The sequence below is a fragment of the Rana temporaria genome, chromosome 2 (genome assembly GCF_905171775.1).
Source record: "Rana temporaria chromosome 2, aRanTem1.1, whole genome shotgun sequence".
Classification (NCBI taxonomy): domain Eukaryota; kingdom Metazoa; phylum Chordata; class Amphibia; order Anura; family Ranidae; genus Rana; species Rana temporaria.
This window is the reverse complement of record NC_053490.1, coordinates 184,753,858-184,772,856: the sequence shown is the minus strand read 5'-3', so window position 1 is coordinate 184,772,856 and position 18,999 is coordinate 184,753,858. Positions and strand designations below refer to the sequence as shown.

The following is an 18,999-nucleotide window of genomic DNA, read 5'->3' as shown; positions in this document are numbered from 1 at the left end:
CCCACCCCCTCCGTGCATCTGCCCCCACCCCCTCCGTGCATCTGCCCCCACCCCCGCCCCCGCATCTGCCCCCACCCCCGCATCTGCCCCCACCCCCCATCTGCCCCGCCCCCCATCTCCCCCGCCCCCCATCTCCCCCGCCCCCCATCTCCTCTGTGCATCTGCCCCGCCCCCCATCTCCTCCGTGCATCTGCCCCGCCCCCATCTCCTCCGTGCATCTGCCCCGCCCCCCATCTCCTCCGTGAATCTGCCCCGCCCCCCCATCTCCTCCGTGCATCTGCCCCGCCCCCCCATCTCCTCCGTGCATCTGCCCCGCCCCCCATCTCCTCCGTGCATCTGCCCCGCCCCCCCATCTCCTCCGTGCATCTGCCCCCCGTGCATCTGCCCCTCCCCTCCTCCGTGCATCTGCCTCCCTCTTTTCTACCCCCCTCCGTGCTGCCGCCCCCCACCCCCCGGTATCTCAGGATGGAGAGCGGAGGTAGGAGCCGGTAAACCGGCTCCTTTGTTTTCTAAATGGAGAGTCAGTGATCACTGACTGTTCATTCACATAACTGAAACATTGTAACCTCCTGTGATTACAATGTCTCAGTTAATGAAAGAAGAGAAGCCGCTGTCTTTCATTTTCAGTGCAGCGGAGGCTGCTGAGAAAGGACTCCCTGGACTGGGGAATATGTGTCCCCTAGTCCCTTTTAGGGCTGCAACTAACGATTATTTTCATAATCGATTAGTTGGCCGATTATTGTTTCGATTAATCGGATAATAGCCTTAAAAAAATAAGCATATTTAAAAAAAATTGGGCCAATTTGTTGTTGGGCAGATTACAAAACACAAATTGCCGCAAAAACACATTACATGCTTTTCTGCAGCTTCTCCATGGAAGTATAGTGAACCAAAATAGCACCATTTTGCGTTAAAAAGTCCTTGCCCTTTCCAAATACGCAGCAGCTGAAAAAAAATCATGGATGTGAACGTGTCCCATAGGAAAACATGTAAATGAACTGTAGTGTGTTTCTGCAAAAAGCACCAAAAAACAGAGGTGTGACCCCAGGCCTGAGATGTTTAGTCAGAGTCGGTTCACACAGGGGCGACCTGTCAGGCAACTCAGCCGCCTGACAAGTCGCGGTCCGCAGTAGTCAATGGAACCGTTCTAATAGGAGCGACACAAGTCGCTCCGATTTAGAAAAAGGTTCCTGTACGACTTTGGGGGCGACTTGCATTAACTTCAATACAGAAGTCATTTTGCAAGTTGCCTCTCAAGTCGCCTTGCCGAGTCGCCCCCAAAGTCGTGCCGCCTGTGTGTGAACCGGCTCTAACATAATGGGGTTAAAAAAACAAAACCAAGTACAAAAAGAGCAAATAATCGCTACTGTAAGGGGGTTCATTTTTTTTACTGTGGGACAGTGAAAGTAATATTTACAGTAGCAATTTGCTTTTTTGTACTATAAAGGGACAATTTTTGTTTTTTTAACCCCATTATGTTACTGTCCGATTAATCGATTAGGAAAATTGTAATCGATTAATTTCATAATCGATTAGTTGTCAAATTGATGTTTCGGCCCTAGTCCCTTTCTCTGTCTCAAAGGGGAGATGTCAGAGGTCCGTTAAGACCCCCGATATCTCACCATAGCCCCCCCCAACAGGGCTGATAATAAAAAATTGCAATACATTTTTTTTTTTAAATAACCCCACACACCGACACTGTCCCCACATCCCCCAAAAGAAGAAAGCATTGTAAAAAATACTGACACATGTGCCACTGTCAAATGAGATTAGTAAAAAAGTATCGGTATCGGAGAGTACTTGAAAAAAAAAGGTAACGGTACTTGTACTCTGTCTTAAAAAAAATGGTATCGGGACAACCCCAATTAAAAGTATGCAAATTCAGAGAGATATATATAATTAATACATAACGACTAACACGAGTTCAATGCCTGAGCGGAAAATGATCTTTGGATCTCACCTGAAGGACACCTGGTAATAAGTCCGCAAAGTGCTTTAGTAAGGGAACGTTGTGTTCATTGGCTAGAACAAATGCAGCAGCCGCCCTGGCAGACAGTGTCCCGATCTACAAAAAAAAAAAAAAAAAGTTAAATATGACAGAGACAGATGCCACTTATAACATGTACAGTTGTGGCCAAAAGTTTTGAGAATGACACAAATATTAGTTTTCACAAAGTTTGCTGCTAAACTGCTTTTAGATCTTTGTTTCAGTTGTATCTGATGTAGTGAAATATAATTACACGCACTTCAAAGGCTTTTATCGACAATTACATGACATTTATGCAAAGAGTCAGTATTTGCAGTGTTGGCCCTTCTTTTTCAGGACCTCTGCAATTCGACTGGGCATGCTCTCAATCAACTTCTGGGCCAATTCCTGACTGATGGCAACCCATTCTTTCATAATCACTTCTTGGAGTTTGTCAGAATTAGTGTTTTTTTTGTCCACCCGCCTCTTGAGGATTGACCACAAGTTCTCAATGGAATTAAGATATGGGGAGTTTCCAGGCCATGGACCCAAAATGTCAACGTTTTGGTCCCCGAGCCACTTAGTTATAACTTTTGCCTTATGGCACGGTGCTCCATCGTCCTGGAAAATGCATTGTTCTTCACCAAACTGTTGTTGGATTGTTGGAAGAAGTTGCTGTTGGAGGGTGTTTTGGTACCATTCTTTATTCATGGCTGTGTTTTTGGGAAAAATTGTGAGTGAGCCCACTCCCTTGGATGAGAAGCAACCACACACATGAATGGTCTCAGGATGCTTTACTGTTGGCATGACACAGGACTGATGGTAGCGCTCACCTTTTCTTCTCCGGACTAGCCTTTTTCCTGATGCCCCAAACAATCGGAAAGAGGCTTCATCGGAGAATATGACTTTGGCCCAGTCCTCAGCAGTCCATTCACCATATTTTCTGCAAAAGGATCAATCTGTCCCTGATGTTTTTTTTTTTGAGAGAAGTGGCTTCTTTGCTGCCCTTCTTGACACCAGGCCATCTTCCAAAAGTCTTCGCCTCACTGTGCGTGCAGATGTGCCCACACCTGCCTGCTGCCATTTCTGAGCAAGCTCTGCACTGGTGGCACTCCGATCCCGCAGCTGAATCCTCTTTAGGAGACGGTCCTGGTGCTTGCTGGACTTTCTTGGGCACCCTGAAGCCTTCTTCACAAATGCAGTGGAATTTTTTTTTATGGAATTAAGTTAATTTTCATGGCAAAGAGGAACTTTGCAATTAATTGCAATTCGTCTGATCACTCATTCTGGAGTATATGCAATTTCCCATCTCAAAAACTGAGGCAGCAGACTTTGTGAAAATTAGTATTTGTGTCATTCTCAAAACTTTTGGCCATGGCTGTATACAGCTTCAAGCACTTTTCCTTTAATGCGATTTTAAAAAATCGTGTGCTGCCACCTAGGTGTACAGACTAATACTCCACCACCTCACGTGTCAGTGCCATAAGAAAAGCAGAATAGTCAAGGTTATATAAAAGCCCAGTATTGCATCTCTTTGTATTGCTTCCTGTGTGTGAAATCCCTGGTGTTCCTGTCAGTCCCTCTGCTTTCCTAAAAAAGACTGACCAGCAGGAGAACAGTGGTCAGTTCTCTAGCTTTGCTGGGAACTCAGCCTGCTCTCCTCCAATGATCAGACTTGTCAGATTTTGATGCGGTTTGCACACCCACTGGTGAGATTATCAGAGTGCATCTATAAATCTGTCCCAATGCCAGCCTATTATGACAATACTTATGCTGCATGGCACACCTGTAGTCAGACTGATAATGGCATGCTCTCACCAAGCCCTGCACAGCTAAAGTGACAAATTCATACAGTAAAAGCTCCTGGAAACAGTGAAGTTCTTGAAGCTGCTAATAGTCACTAGCAGTCTCCACCCCACCTCTCAGAGCCCAAGGATGCTTGGATGTGGCATGGCCAAGACATGACTGGCCAAACGAAGACTGCAAATTTTTTATCTGAAATTCATTTCCTATATTAGTGTAGTGCAATTTTTGTATCATTAAGCTCTTACAGGTGGTAACAATTAAGTCTATAGAACCACACTGTATTCAGATAAATGTCACTTAGCAAAACAATTACTACAGTAAGCTCATTTAACCTACAAAAAAGTGTTTTTATTTCAAATAGTTTCCATATTATCAATACCTGTGGGTGAGCCTGGTCCTGCATACACTGGACAAGCATTCTCTTAATTACTTCTAAGTAATGTTGCTGCTGATTTCCAAAAATACCCGGAAAGTTCCTGAAAAACAGATGTTGCATCTCATCAAGAAAGCATTTGGAATGTTTTTAGACACTGACCCTGTTCCAAAGAGAAAATTATATATATATATAGCTTTAACTTCTTAATGACGTCGGCAGGAACTGTCCGTCCTTCAGAGTGGACGTCATATGACGTCCTGTGCATCGCTGCTGCTAGGGTGCGTGCGGCGCCACCCGTGGCAAAGCTCGCGACCCGGTGCACGTGCCCGGCGGTCGCGATGTCCGCCGGGCACCCGCGATTGCCAGCAAACGCGGCAGGAGTGTGGATCTGTGTGTGTAAACACACAGATCCACCTCCTGTCAGAGGTGAGGAGACCGATCTGTGTTCCTCTGTTCTGGGAACACACATCGGTCTCCTCCCCTTGTGAGTCCCCCTACAGTTATAAATCACTCCCAGGGAACATATTAACCCCTTCAGCGCCCACTAGTGTTAACCCCTTCCCTGCCAGTCACATTTACACAGTAATCAGTGAAGTTTTATATAGCACTAATCGTTTTATAAATGTGAATGGTCCCAAAAAAAGTGTCCGATATGAACGCCGCAATATCAGTCACAATAAAAAAATGCAGATTGCCGCCATTACTAGTAAAAAAAAAAAATGGTCTGGGCAGGAAGGGGGTGAAAATGCCCTGTATGGAAGTGGTTAAGGACCGCTCACTGTATATATACACGTCATTTGTTTAAAGAGGATATCTCGGTAACGGAAGCAGCTGCTGCTACAACCGAGATATCAATCTTTTCAGTGAGCGGTGCTGTCAACGATAACCGTGGTCTCCGTGGCGGATTCGCCGCAAGATCACCGTTATTGGCTGCGGGAGAGGGCCCCCACCCCCTCTTACCAGAGGCGATCCGGTCCTCTCCCCTGCTCGGCTGGGATACGAGTGAGGGCAAGATGGCCCCCAACCATCCCCATAGCATAGCAGGGTGGAAGTGACATGAATACGACTACTGCCAAAGCTTCGTAAAAGCAATATTTTTATTGTTGTAATTTTTTCAAAATGACAATATTTTTAATTTTTTTTGCATTTTAGTCTAAGAATGAGATCTGAAGTCTTTTTGACCCCAGATCTCATATTTAGGAGGACCTGTCATGCTTTTTTCTATTACAAGGTATCACTGCGATCGTTAGAGCGAGAGCAATAATTCTAGTTTTAGACCTCCTCTGTAGCTCAAAAGATGCAACCTATAGAATTTTTTAAACGTCGCCTATGGAGATTTAAGGGTAAAAGTTTGACGCCATTCCACGAGCGGGCGCAATTTTGAAGCGTGACATGTTGGGTATCATTTTACTCGGCGCAACATTATCTTTCACAATATATAAAAAATTGGGCTAACTTTACTTGTCTTTTTTTTTAAATACAAAAATTTACTTTTTCCCCAAAATAGTGCGCTTGTAAGACCGCTGCGCAAATACGGTGTGACAAAGTATTGCAATGACCGCCATTTTATTCCCTAGGGTGTTATAATGTTTGGGGGTTTTAAGTAATTTTCTAGCAAAAAAATAGAATTTTTGTACTCACCGTAAAATACATTTCTCTGAGTTCATGGACGGACACAGCAGCATTGACCTTAGGGTTATATATCCTTCCTTTCAGGAGAGACTAGGCAGAAGAAAAAAAAACAGCACTTTTAGTGTTAAAACACTTCAGTACAGCACCTCCCAGGGGACGGGACCCCCGGGTACATCCCACTCTCTGACTCATGCAGCTCGTAACAAGCAGTACAAAGGAGGGGTGGGTGCTGTGTCCGTCCATGAACTCAGAGAAATGGATTTTACTGCGAGTACAAAAATCCTATTTTCTCTTCCGTTCATGGACGGACACAGCAGCATTGACCTTAGGGACGTCCCCAAGCAGTGTCAAAAAATTGAAGGGTGGGAAAAATAGCAAACCAATCTTCACCCCAAACAAAACCGGAGTTTTTCAACGGAGGAACTTCAACCTTAAACTGCCGCCTGTAAAACCTTGCGGCCAAAGGAGGCATCCGAAGATGCACTCACATCCACCTTACACACACACACCTTACACACACACACACACCTGTAAAACAAACGCTTGATGGCGGAAAGCCCAAGAGGCACCAATCGCCCTGGTCGAATGCGCCGTAACCTGAAAGGGAGGCGCCCGCCCTTTTAGGGCATAGGCCAAGCCCGACAGGCCTCGGTCCTTCAACACCTAGCTCTCAACAGCCACGCCGTTAAAGCCAGAGACTGTAAAGCAGGGTGAAAGATCGGACCCTGCGACAGAAGATCTTCTCTCAGGGGTAGACGCCAAGGGACGTCTGCCACCAGACGCACCAGGTCCGCGCACCAGGGACGGCGCGGCCAATCCGGGGCGATCAGGATTGTTGGTATCCCTTCGGCTTCCACTCTGCGCAGCAGGCAAGGAAGAAGCTTCAGAGGAGGGAAGGCGTAGATTAGGCGATAGTGACCCCATGGCGCCACCAACACGTCTGACGTGTCGGCCCACGGGTCCTTTGACCTGGCCACGAACCGTGGCACCTTCCGATTGAGACCAGGAGGTCCACGTCTGGAGTGCCCCATGTTCGGCACAGACTCTGAAACACCTCCGGGTGTAGTGACCATTCTCCTTGGTCTAGTGTTTGGCGACTTAGGTAGTCGGCTTGCCAGTTATCAACCCCGGAATGTATACGGCCGACAGAGCCGGAACGTATCTTTTGGCCCAACGGAGGATGTGCACGACTTCCGTCGCTGCAGCCGAGCTCAGTGTGCCTCCCTGATGATTGACGTATGCCACGGCCGTGGTGTTGTCGGACTGGATCCTGACCGGTTGGTCCTGCAGACCCACTTGGAGAGACACAATTTGATCGCTCGGAGCTCCAGTACATTGATTGGCAGGCGGGACTCCTGAGTCCAGCGCCCCTGGGCTGACTGGACACCCCCCCAGCCGGAGAGGCTGGCATCGTCGTGATCACTGTCCAATTGCACGGCAGAAAAGATTTTCCGGCCCGAAGTGCCGGAGATGTCAGCCACCACACTAGGGAGGACCTGACCAGGCGACTCACCCGAATCTGGTAATCCAGAGACGAAGAGAGCTTGTCCCAACATGACAGAATCTCTGTAACACTCGGGTGTGGAATTGGGCATACGGAACTGCCTCGAAAGAGGCCACCATCAAACCCAGAACCCTCATGCAAAAGCAAAACGACGACCACTTCTGGGACGCCAACCGCTGCACCCTCAGATTGCAGTGTCTGAAGTTTTTCCGTTGGGAGAAAACCCTCGCTTCCGAGGAATCCAGGACTAACCCCAGGTATTCCACCTGCTGAGACGGTACCAATACTGACTTCTGGACATTCAGTAGCCAGCCGAATTCTCGGAGGGTCTGGCAGGTGATACACATCCTCTTCTAAATCTGAGCTTGAGGAAGCTCTCAGGAGAAGGTCTTCCAGGTATCCTACGATAGCGATCCCGCGCTGCCTCAGCAGGGCCAGAATCGGAGCGAGCACCTTGGTGAAGGCCCGTGGTGCAGAGGCCAGGCCGAATGGGAGGGACACAAATTGAAAGGGGTCCTCTCCGATCGCAAAGCGCAGAAACCTCTGGTGCTTTGCGCATATGCAGGAATGCGTCCATGATGTCCAAAGACGCCATAAAATCCCCCTAGAGTGCCGCCACTACCGAGCGAATCAATTCCATTCTGAATTTTTGCACTTTGACAAAAGAATTGAGGGCCTTGAGGTCCAGGATTGGACGGACCCCTTCCTTCTTGGGGACTACAAACAGATTGGAGTAAAACCCCTGAAACCGTTCCATTGAGGGAACGGGCACAATCACTCCCCTGACCAGTAGATCCTGGACAGCCCCTGACAGATCCTTACGGCGATCCGGAGGAAGCTGGAGGTTGGAAGGTAAAAATTTGTTTGGTGGACAAGAGAGAAACTCTAACTTGTACCCCGAGGAAACTACTTTGCAAACCCAACGGTCAGAAAGAAGAGACCTCCACCGAGCCGCGAAGCCGACCCCCACCCGAGACGCGGGGGCAGACCTTCATGCGGAAGCAGGTTTGTCCGCAGGCTTGTTGGACTTGCGGAACCAGGTGCGCTTTTGCGCTGCAGCGGGTGCCTTGGCACCTTGAAAATTTTCCTGTCGCATTTGGCGGACGAAAAAATCTCTTGGGGGCAGTAAAGGAGGGCCCTTGCTTACGGCGAGGCTCCTTACCCTTCCCAGATTGTGGGAGCAGCGTGCTCTTACCGCCTGTGGCATCCTTTATGTCATCTAGGGACGCCCCAAAAAGCCGTTTACCCTTAAAGGGTAAATCCATCAAGGCCTTTTTTGAAGACTGGTCCGCAGACCAACACTTCAGCCACACAAGGCGGCATAGTACCACCACGTAGGCGGAGGCCCTGGAAAGAAAGGGGTGCGTATCCAGGGCCGACTCACAGACAAACTTTAGGCCTTGCACTAACTGGTTAGCCAGGTCCACACAGGTTTCAGAAGCATTCTGTGCCTTCAGCTCCTGCAGCAAGGCCTTTGCCCATTCGGTAAGTGTCTGACACCAGAGCCCCGGCCAAAACCGGTCTCACCGCCGACCCCACCACTGTGAACATGGAGCGGGCCACAGCCTCAGTTCTCCTATCTGCGGGGTCCTTAAATGCGGGAGCCCCTTCCACAGGTAACGTGGTGGCCTTGTTTAGTCTGGACACCGGAGGGTCCACTGACGGAGGAGAAACCCACTTTTTTTTAAAAAGTCCTCAAAAGGGGTAACGGACTGCAGTATTTTGGAACAGCAAAAACTTTCTGCGGCTTATCCCATTCCTTGTACAACAGCTTGTTCAGATATGGAACACAAGGAAACACTTTCGCGGTGCGGGGTGGCTTGCGGAACCCAAAAAGGGACCGGCGAAACCGATGCCTCCGCCAAATCCTCAAGTTTGAGTATCCCGCACCGCAGTGATAAGAGCTCCAACAAACGCCTTATGTGCTGACCCTGAAGCAGAGTCATCCTCACTGTCCGTGTGGGCTAAGCCTGCATCATCCGACATGACAGAAGCAGGGCCTGGTTCCGTGTCAGCGCCATCCCCCCTTCTGGCTACTTGACGCTTCAATCCTGGCGATAAACGCCTCAAGGACTGCCGTCATCGCCTCTACAGAGGCGGCAGGGGCACTAAGGGTTAACTCAGGCATGGTTGGGGTAGAAGCCTCTGGTTCAGACTCCATGCTGACCCACCGCTATGCCGCCCTAGTACTGCAAGGCAGAGACCCACAGGTCACCCTCCCGGCTGCAAAACAGAGAGCAGGGGGCCCCCAGGGAACTCACCACCCAACCAGGCTGTAATGGTAGCTGGCGGGCTTCTGCGCCATTATTCCAGGCACTAGGAGGCCGAGACTTTCCCCAAGATGACCGCCGAAATGCAGAAAATAGCATGCGGACCACAAGAAAATGGCCGCCGTATATAGAAACCATGACTCCGGTAAAATGGCGGCCATACGCGTGTTTAAAACCAGTAACACACAGCAGAACATAGCCCAGCACACACAGCAACCCCAGTACAAAAAAATAAAAAAATAAATAGCACCTCACCGCTAGCACAGCCCCCCGGTAGTAACAGAGCCCCATGCGGACCCCCCCCCCCCTTACAGCCGCCACCCAGAATGGGGAAGGAGGGAGAGGAAAGGGAGAGAGGAAAGCAGGGTGGACCCTCATTCGATCTCCCCAGGAATGCACCAGCCACACCACCCTGCCAGGGCAAGGGGACACTACTTACCCGTCCTGCGACCACCGGCTGGAGGCATTCCAGACAGACCCAATGTCCGCAGCAGATACGGCATGGCTGTCGGCCCGGCACACTGTGACAAGGCCATAGAGACCAGTCATATGTGTGCCCTGGAACATGTAGTTCACCAGCCGCCCCTGGAGCAACGGGGCATGTCGTGGACGGCCTAGCTAAAGGCCGGCACGTGCTCGATGGCCGAACATGGGGGGGGGGGGGGGGGGGATTTAAAAGGATCGAGAACCCAGCCTGTGACCCAGTCGAAAGTTGATTGTAGATCCCAGGATCCAAAAATGCAGGAAAAAAAAAAATAAAAATCAAAGAAAAGCGGGGAAAAAAAAAAACTCCAGAGCACATGGACTCCAGAAAGGCCATGTCTTCTAATGCTATGCAGAAAAAAAAAAAACTGGAGCTGCATGAGTCAGAGTTAAATGTACCCGGGGGTCCCCGCCCCCTGGGAGGTGCTGTACTGAGGAAAGTGTTTTAACACTTGAAGTGCTGTTTTTTTCTGCCTAGTCTCTCCTGAAAGGAAGGATATATAACCCTAAGGTCAATACTGCTGTGTCCGTCCATGAACGTTAGAGAAAAAAAAAATGTTTTAATCTTGTAAACGCCAAATCTGAAAAACAGGCTTGGTCCTTAAAGTGGAAAAAAAAAAAAAAAATTCTGACATCACATGGAGTCGCGCCATCCTACACTTTAAGTGGTTAAATGGTGCCATGTTTGCTTTTTCCAAGCCACTTGTTTAAAGCAAAATTAAACCCAAATTTAAATTTAATTATTGCAGCTTACCAATCATTCAATATGGTGGCTGCATTCGTTTTTAGGCTTCTTTCCCTTTTTTCAGACGGTGATATAGGCAGTAACCCATTAAGAGTTTGCCCCACTCTGGGTGAAAGAGCAACAGACACTTTTGGACAGCAGCATTGTCAGTCTGGGGGGAGGATAATGTTAAAAGGGGTTGTAAAGGTTTGTTTTTTTATTTTCTAAATAGGTTCCTTAACCACTTCCCGACCTCCTCATGTACATATACGTCAGCAGAATGGCACAGACAGGCACATGTACGTACCTGTACGTCCTCTGCTAGACGTGGGTGGGGGGTCCGATCGGGACCCCCCCCCCCCCCGGTACATGCGGAGGTCGGGTCCGTTTGGGGAGCGATCCGGGACGACGGCGTGGCTATTTGTTTATAGCCGCTCCGTCGCGATCGCTCCCCGGAGCTGAAGAACGGGGAGAGCCGTATGTAAACACGGCTTCCCCGTGCTTCACTGTGTCGGCGCATCGATCGCGTCATTCCCTTTATAGGGAAGACACGATCGATGACGTCATTCCTACAGCCACACCCCCTACACTAGTAAACACACACAACGTAAACCCTAACTCCTACAGCGCCCCCTGTGGTTAACGCCCAAACTGCAACTGTCATTTTCACAATAAACAATGCAATTTAAATGCATTTTTTGCTGTGAAAATGACAATTGTCCCAAAAATGTGTCAAAATTGTCCGAAGTGTCTGCCATAATGTTGCAGTCACGAAAAAAAAAAAAAAAAAAAAAAAACTATCCCCTATTTTGTAAACGCTATAAATTTTGCGCAAACCAACCGATAAACGATTGCGATTTTTTTTTACCAAAAATAGGTAGAAGAATACGTATCGGCCTAAACTGAGGAAAAATTTATTTTTTTATATATGTTTTTGGGGGATATTTATTACAGCAAAAAATATTGCATTTTTTTCAAAATTGTCGCTCTATTTTTGTTTATAGCGCAAAAAATAAAAACCGCAGAGGTGATCAAATACCACCAAAAGAAAGCTCTATTTGTGGGAAAAAAAGGACGCCAATTTTGTTTGGGAGCCAGGTCGCACGACCGCGCAATTGTCTGTTAAAGCGACGCAGTCCCGAACTGTAAAAACCCCTTGGGTCTTTAGGCAGCAATATGGTCCGGGGCTTAAGTGGTTAAAGCTAGTGCATTGTTGGTTCACTTACCTTTTCCTTCAATTTCTCTTCTAAATGTTTTTCTTTGAATTTCTCACTTCCTGTCCCTCCTCAGTAAGGTTCAGTAAGCTGTTCTAAATGACTTTCCACCGCTCGGATGATGGTGGAAAGCATACTGACGACAAACAGGAAGTGAGAAATTCAAACAAAGAAAAAACATTTAGAAGGTAAATCGAAAGAAAAAGTAAGTGAACTTAAAAGGAACCCTTTTGACCCTTCCAAAAAAAATCTTAAGACTTAAAAGTACTTGCTATTAATGTGCAAAGTATATACAGTGCCTTGCGAAAATATTCGGCCCCCTTGAACTTTGCGACCTTTTGCCACATTTCAGACTTCAAAGATATAAAACTAGTTTTTTTTTTTTGAAGAATCAACAAGTGGGACACAATCATGAAGTGGAACGAAATTTATTGGAGATTTCAAACTTTAACAAATAAAAAAAAACGGAAAAACTGGGCGTGCAAAATGATTCAGCCCCTTTAAGGTAATACTTTGTAGCGATTACAGCTGTAAGTCGCTTGGGCTATATCAGTTTTGCACATCGAGAGACTGAAATTTTTGCCCATTCCTCCTTGCAAAACAGCTCGAGCTCAGTGAGGTTGGATGGAGAGCTTTTGTGAACAGCAGTTTTCAGTTCTTTCCACAGATTCTCGATTGGATTCAGGTCTGGACTTTGACTTGACTTCTAACACCTGGATATGTTTATTTGTGAACCATTCCATTGTAGATTTTTCTTTATGTTTTGGATCATTGTCTTGTTGGAAGACAAATCTCCGTCCCAGTCTCAGGTCTTTTGCAGACTCCATCAGGTTTTCTTCCAGAATGGTCCTGTATTTGGCTCCATCCATCTTCCCATCAATTTTAACCATCTTCCCTGTCCCTGCTGAAGAAAAGCGGGCCCAAACCATGATGCTGCCACCACCATGTTTGACAGTGGGGATGGTGTGTTCAGGGTGATGAGCTGTGTTGCTTTTACGCCAAACATAACGTTTTGCATTGTTGCCAAAAAGTTCGAATTTGGTTTCATCTGACCAGAGCACCTTCTTCCACATGTTTGGTGTGTCTCCCAGGTGGCTTGTGGCAAACTTTAAACACTTTTTATGGATATCTTTAAGAAATGGCTTTCTTCTTGCCACTCTTCCATAAAGGCCAGATTTGTGCAGTATACGACTGATTGTTGTCCTATGGACAGAGTCTCCCACCTCAGCTGTAGCTCTCTGCAGTTCATCCAGAGTGATCATGGGCCTCTTGGCTGCATCTCTGATCAGTCTTCTCCTTGTATGAGCTGAAAGTTTAGAGGGACTGCCAGGTCTTCGTAGATTTGCAGTGGTCTGCTACTCCTTCCATTTCAATATTATCGCTTGCACAGTGCTCCTTGGGATGTTTAAAGCTTGGGAAATCTTTTTGTATCCAAATCCAGCTTTATACTTCACAACAGTATCTCGGACCTACCTGGTGTGTTCCTTGTTCTTCATGATGCTCTCTGCGCTTTAAACGGACCACTGAGACCATAACAGTGCAGGTGCATTTATACAGAGACTTTATTACACACAGGGGGATTCTATCATTAGTCATTTAGGTCAACATTGGATCATTCAGAGATCCTCACTGAACTTCTGGAGAGAGTTTGCTGCACTGAAAGTAAAGGGGCTGAATAATTTTGCACGCCCAATTTTTCAGTTTATTTGTTAAAGTTTGAAATATCCAATAAATTTCGTTCTACTTCATGATTGTGTCCCACTTGTTGATTCTTCAAAAAAAAAAAAAAAAAAAAAATAGTTTTATATCTATGTTTGAAGCCTGAAATGTGGCAAAAGGTCGCAAAGTTCAAGGGAGCCGAATACTTTCGCAAGGCACTGTATTAAGCGCTTGCCGACCGCCGCATGAATATTAACATCAGTAGAATGCCACGGACAGGCAAATGGGCGTACATGTACGTCCCTTTAAATTTGCTGCTGTGTGGTCGCACACGCCGCCCTGCCGCGAGCTCCGTGATCGTGCCCGTGCGGACTCTATGTCAGCCGGTGTCCCACGATCGGGTCACGAAGCTGAAGAACTGGGGAGATGACAGTGTAAACACAACATTCCCCTGTTCTTCCTAGTGACAGGTCACTGATAGTCTGACTAATCAGGAGCAGCGATCAGTGACATGTCACTCGTAACCATGCCCCCTAACAGATAGAATCACTCCCTAGGACACACTTAACCCCTTCCCAGCCCCCTAGTGGTTAACACCTTCACAGTAATCGGTGCATTTTTATAGCAGTGATCGCTGTATAAACGTGAATCACCAAAATAGCGCTAAAAGTGTCCACCATATAGTCACGGGGGGGGGGGGGGGGGTGACTGATCGCCGCCATTACAAGTAAAAAAAAAAAAAGCCATAGAACTATCCCCTATTTTGTAGACGCTATAACTTTTGCGCAAGCCAGTCAATAAATGCTTAATGAGATTTTTTTTACCAAAGATATGTAGAATATGCATTGGCCTAAACTGAGGGAAAAAAAAATGTATATATATTTTTGGGGGATATTATAGCAAAAAGTTAATATTGCTTTTTTTTCTAAATTGTCGCTCTGTTTATAGTGCAAAAAATAAAAGCCGCAGAGATTTCTAAATACCACCAAAAGAAAGCTCTATTTGTGGGGAAAAAATTGTTTGGGAGCCACGTCACACGACCGCGCAATTGTCACTTAAAGCGACGCAAATCCAAATCGCAAAAAGTGCTCTGGTCTTTGGCCAGCCAAATGGTCTGGGGCTGAAGTGGTTAATTCTATTGCTTTTGTAGTTCAAAAAGGCAACCAGGATTTTCTCCTCTCTCTTTTCAAAAAGCTACCATTTTTACCATTTTTCCTCGAAGAATTATCTGCCCATAATCTAGGTCATTCCTAATTTCTACACATGTAGATCATTTAGCTTGGAAATGGCCTAAATTCCCCTGCTGTAGGTGCACTTTATGCCCAGCCATGCTTTACATTCCAATGGAACAGATTTAATTGATCATACGAGAGGTTAAGACAATTTGCATTGACACATCAATCCTGCTTGCAGAGGAGAGAGGCATTTGCACCCACCCACTAGCCCAGGTTATATGTTGACTGAGCCACACATTGCAGAGCTCTAAAGAAGGGCAAATGATGGTCCCATTGGACAGGTGGACCCGATTGGTCCGCCCATGTGAAGCGGACCTATCAGAGCAGAACCCTTCATTATAAAAAGCAAATCACGACTCCTCCCTGTCAACACCTTTCATTGCATCTTGCAGTGAAAGCCTGTACTCTCCTCTGCATGAGACCCGTCAGATTTCACACAATCTTACGGAGAGCAGTGCAAAGTTAGGCTGCATTCACATTGTAACGCCGCGTAGGCGGCGTATTTTGCCGCGATTTGTTTACTTTTTTTTTTTTTAAACAAATAATTTCCATTGATGTCTATGCCCGAACGCCAATGCCGCCTGAAAAAAAGGGTCCGGGACTTGTTTTCAGGCGTAGGGCGTTTCGGCGTGAGATGTGAACTCATAGACATCAATGGAAATTCGTCCCTCCAGCAGCACGAGCGTCGCGCTTCAGGCGAATATATGCCGAGGTGTGAATGCAGCCTTAGTAGCAGACTTTCTCTGCACGGCATGGTGATAAGACAGGGAGCCACAGACCTGTTTTAGGTATTGCTGTTGCCGCTCCGATAAACCCTGCAATGAACAGACCTCTGTATTAATTAGCTCTCTTTCCTGTGCAGGAAACAGAGCTGCTTCTCGTTCTCACTTGAAGGCAAGACAAGGGGACCTTCTACACAGGCAATGGAAGCTGGGGAGCAGCCTGTTCTCTGCATGTCATTTGTCAGAGAACTTACATTTTACAGGCTGTAGAGATTGTATTGCAGGATGTCACAACTTTTCTGGGAAACCTACATGAGGACACAATTTACAGGGAACAGACAGCAGTGAAAGGCAGAGGGAAGGACGTGAGCTCAGTTTACCCAGTGACAGAACTTCTGTCTTTAAGATGACACAGCTTGAATTACTATGATAGCCATTTGGATTGATATTGTTACAATTGGCCACAAGGATCATGAAGCAGGGAAGATTGTGGTTGTGCCATTGCAATACCAGTCTCCAAGAGCAAATTCAAATTTAAGAATGTAAGCTGTATAATTTAGCATCTCTCACATGCTAAAAATGCTGTTCTGGCTGCACAAGCACAGTAAAGATTACAGGACAAATTACTATTATCCCTCCCTATATAAAAATGCAGACATCACAACTGGGAAACGGCAAGTAAAAAATGATATATTGGCGCTTAATGTCACTTTAACCACTTGTCTACTGCCATACATTTATAAAGATTAAGGTGATGGAAGTTTATTTCTGCAGTGCAGTTTATAAACAGCACTGCAGTAAGAACCTTTGGCCAGGCAGTGCCACCAGCAATTTCTTTTGCTTTCACATGAATGTAAACACTGTACAAACTCTATTCTGTTACAATAACGTGATTCACATTATAGTTACAGCAGCTTTAGCAACAGCACAGTGGTAGTCCCACCAAAAGTCTCAAAAAGGACATGAAATATGTTTGGGTGCAATTGCCAATTAAACCATCACAGCACTGAAAAAAAGGGTGTCTGTGTAATGAAGGGGTATTACAAGCTGGTACTCGAGAATAAGACAAGAAAAAATTTCACTAATACTTTAGTCTGTTAGTGCCATTAAAAAGGAGTGCAAACGAAAATATACAATACCAGAAGATATGCAGGGCAGACTCACGCAATCCAACATCTTGAGAGCTCACAGAATCAAATAAAAACTTTAATGCTTCTGGCCACTGATTATTGCCATCATCATCTGATTAAACATAAGAAATCAATGTCATGTAGGAAGCAAACTCAATGTTCATCTCAAAATCAATTTGGAATGTCAAAATAAGGCGCTCCAACACAAGATCAGGTCCTTGTAACCGGCAAGCAAGTTCCGAGACATAATGCTTCATGCTAAACTTTCAAAACATTCAAAGAGAAGTATGGGAAAATATTTTGTCCCCATAATCATACTTACCTAGGTGGATGCAGCATTGGTTCGATGCTGCAATTGTCCCCCGCCATCTCTGCACTGAGAACCGAGCCATCGAACACCACAATTGGCTCGCTTCTCTCGGCTCCCGTCAGCTGCTCTGCTCCTCCACAGCTCAGCGCTCCAATGAGCGTGGAGGGGCAGGGAGCAAACACCTCAGCGGCTTGCCATCAGGTCCAGGCACCTGGCAGAGCCAGACTTCATTGTTTTGATGACAGTGTATGGACCGATTCCAGTGATGTCAGCAGAGAGCGGACTTCATGACGCGCTCTGCTGAAACCAGGTCACAGGAGTGCAAAATGAATTACACTCCTGTGACCCTTAGGAGAAACCCAGCCAAAACGACCTCGGGTTGGACTGCTTTAACACATCCTCTCTCTCTCTCAATTGTGCACAATGTCTGAGGTTTATACTGTAGGCTCTCTCAACTCCGCACAGCGGGCATTGAAGTACAGATTTTGCTGAATCACTAAATTCAAACCTTTTTGAAAGGGACCTCTCCTGCAGGTGAAAAGCAGAGCTGAAGCCATCTTACACTGGCTGGCTCAGGTTTGGTCACAGTGAGCCAGCGTCCTGAGTGCAATCATTTGCCTTTTTTGGAGTAGTTTATGAAAGGTTGCTGCATGGTTGCACTCACTATTATATCTAAATCCCAAGTTTCTCTTTTTTTAAGCTCTTGATAAGAGTGTTGAAACCAATGTCATGCTTTTATTTTGGACCTCATCTCAGATGGAAAATCATTATTGTGGCGACCACAGTTACCAGCTGAGAAAAAAAAAAAGACAGGAAAACCAACATTTTACAATTGTCACCATAACAGGAATAAAATGGAAGTTTTCCTAAATGGACACATATTCCGGTAACTACGAATTTTCTTTGTGTCTCAGACTTCATTGCTTCAGACATCCTTTAAGATTTTCCTGCTAGACTAATGCACAGATGCGGCCAGGCAGCAGAGTCATTCTGGGAGGATACTAGTGCACTGGCATTTGGGTACAGTGTTGCATGCCAAGTAATTGTTATTCAAAGTGTGACAGTATTGAAAACTGAAAAAATGGCCTGGGAAGGAAGGGGCTAAATGTCTTTAGGTGGTTAGAGAAGTTCACTGTTAGGAAGAAAAATATGAATAAATGCACATATTTTTGCAGTTACCTCTATTCCCCCCCCCCCCCCCCCCCCCATTAATGATTCACTGATCATAGCATTGAAGCCAGGAAACTAGCATTTTAGAAGAACAGGTATAAAAGCCTCTGTATACAGGTTTATTACAAACTTTCTATATCATGTGAAGATGATCTCACCAATTAAATTCCTAGAAAGTTCTGCAACAATGTCACAGATCTTCTTCCTCATGGTGGACTGAGACTCCAGCTGAATGACAAGTAATAATTCACTTTTAATAGCATTCTGGACATCAGTAGGCAAGGATGGATAAACTTCTTCAAACGCTGACGATAGGAGACGCCGCAGTAGGACAGCTGCCATCTGTCTAGTCTGTAAACAAACACATTAGAGTCTTTAGATATTCGAGAGCCAAAGACACAAACAGGTCATCATTTGAGCACATGAAAGCCAAAAGGCCAATACAGAAGACTGGTCAGAATCAACACCAATGATTACAATGTCAGAACTCACCACTTGGTTTAATAAAAGGCAAATTGTCTGCTCACTTTGCAAGATAAATGTTCCTTTAGCTCTATGAATGTGGTGAAAACTCACTTTGCAAAGAATACCCAACCATGTACAATTAAAAATTGAATTTTAAAAAGTTACCTGTAAAATTCCTTCCTGGAGTACAGTAGTTTTTTTTTTATTCATAGACCATAGGTTATATGCAGGCTACCTTTGGGTGTCTAGATTCTAGCAATAAACTTGCTAGGCCCGTCCCCTACAGTGCACTGCTATAACCCCACCCACTTGGTGAGGTTTAAGCAAATTAAA

At 46.1% G+C, this 18,999-nt stretch overlaps 1 protein-coding gene across 1 annotated transcript in view; it reads right to left on the bottom strand.

Annotated features, from left to right (window-relative positions):
• The window catches only part of IPO5 (importin 5), a 110,655-nt gene that overhangs the window by 79,778 nt on the left and 11,878 nt on the right, over window positions 1-18,999 (bottom strand). Inside the window, exons 3-6 of the mRNA XM_040336126.1 lie at window positions 18,360-18,552; window positions 16,731-16,833; window positions 4,152-4,248; window positions 1,961-2,065 (exon numbers count right to left, since the gene is read on the bottom strand). Of these exons, the coding sequence (XP_040192060.1) occupies window positions 1,961-2,065; window positions 4,152-4,248; window positions 16,731-16,833; window positions 18,360-18,552 (498 nt within the window). The remainder of the gene's footprint in view (window positions 1-1,960; window positions 2,066-4,151; window positions 4,249-16,730; window positions 16,834-18,359; window positions 18,553-18,999) is intronic.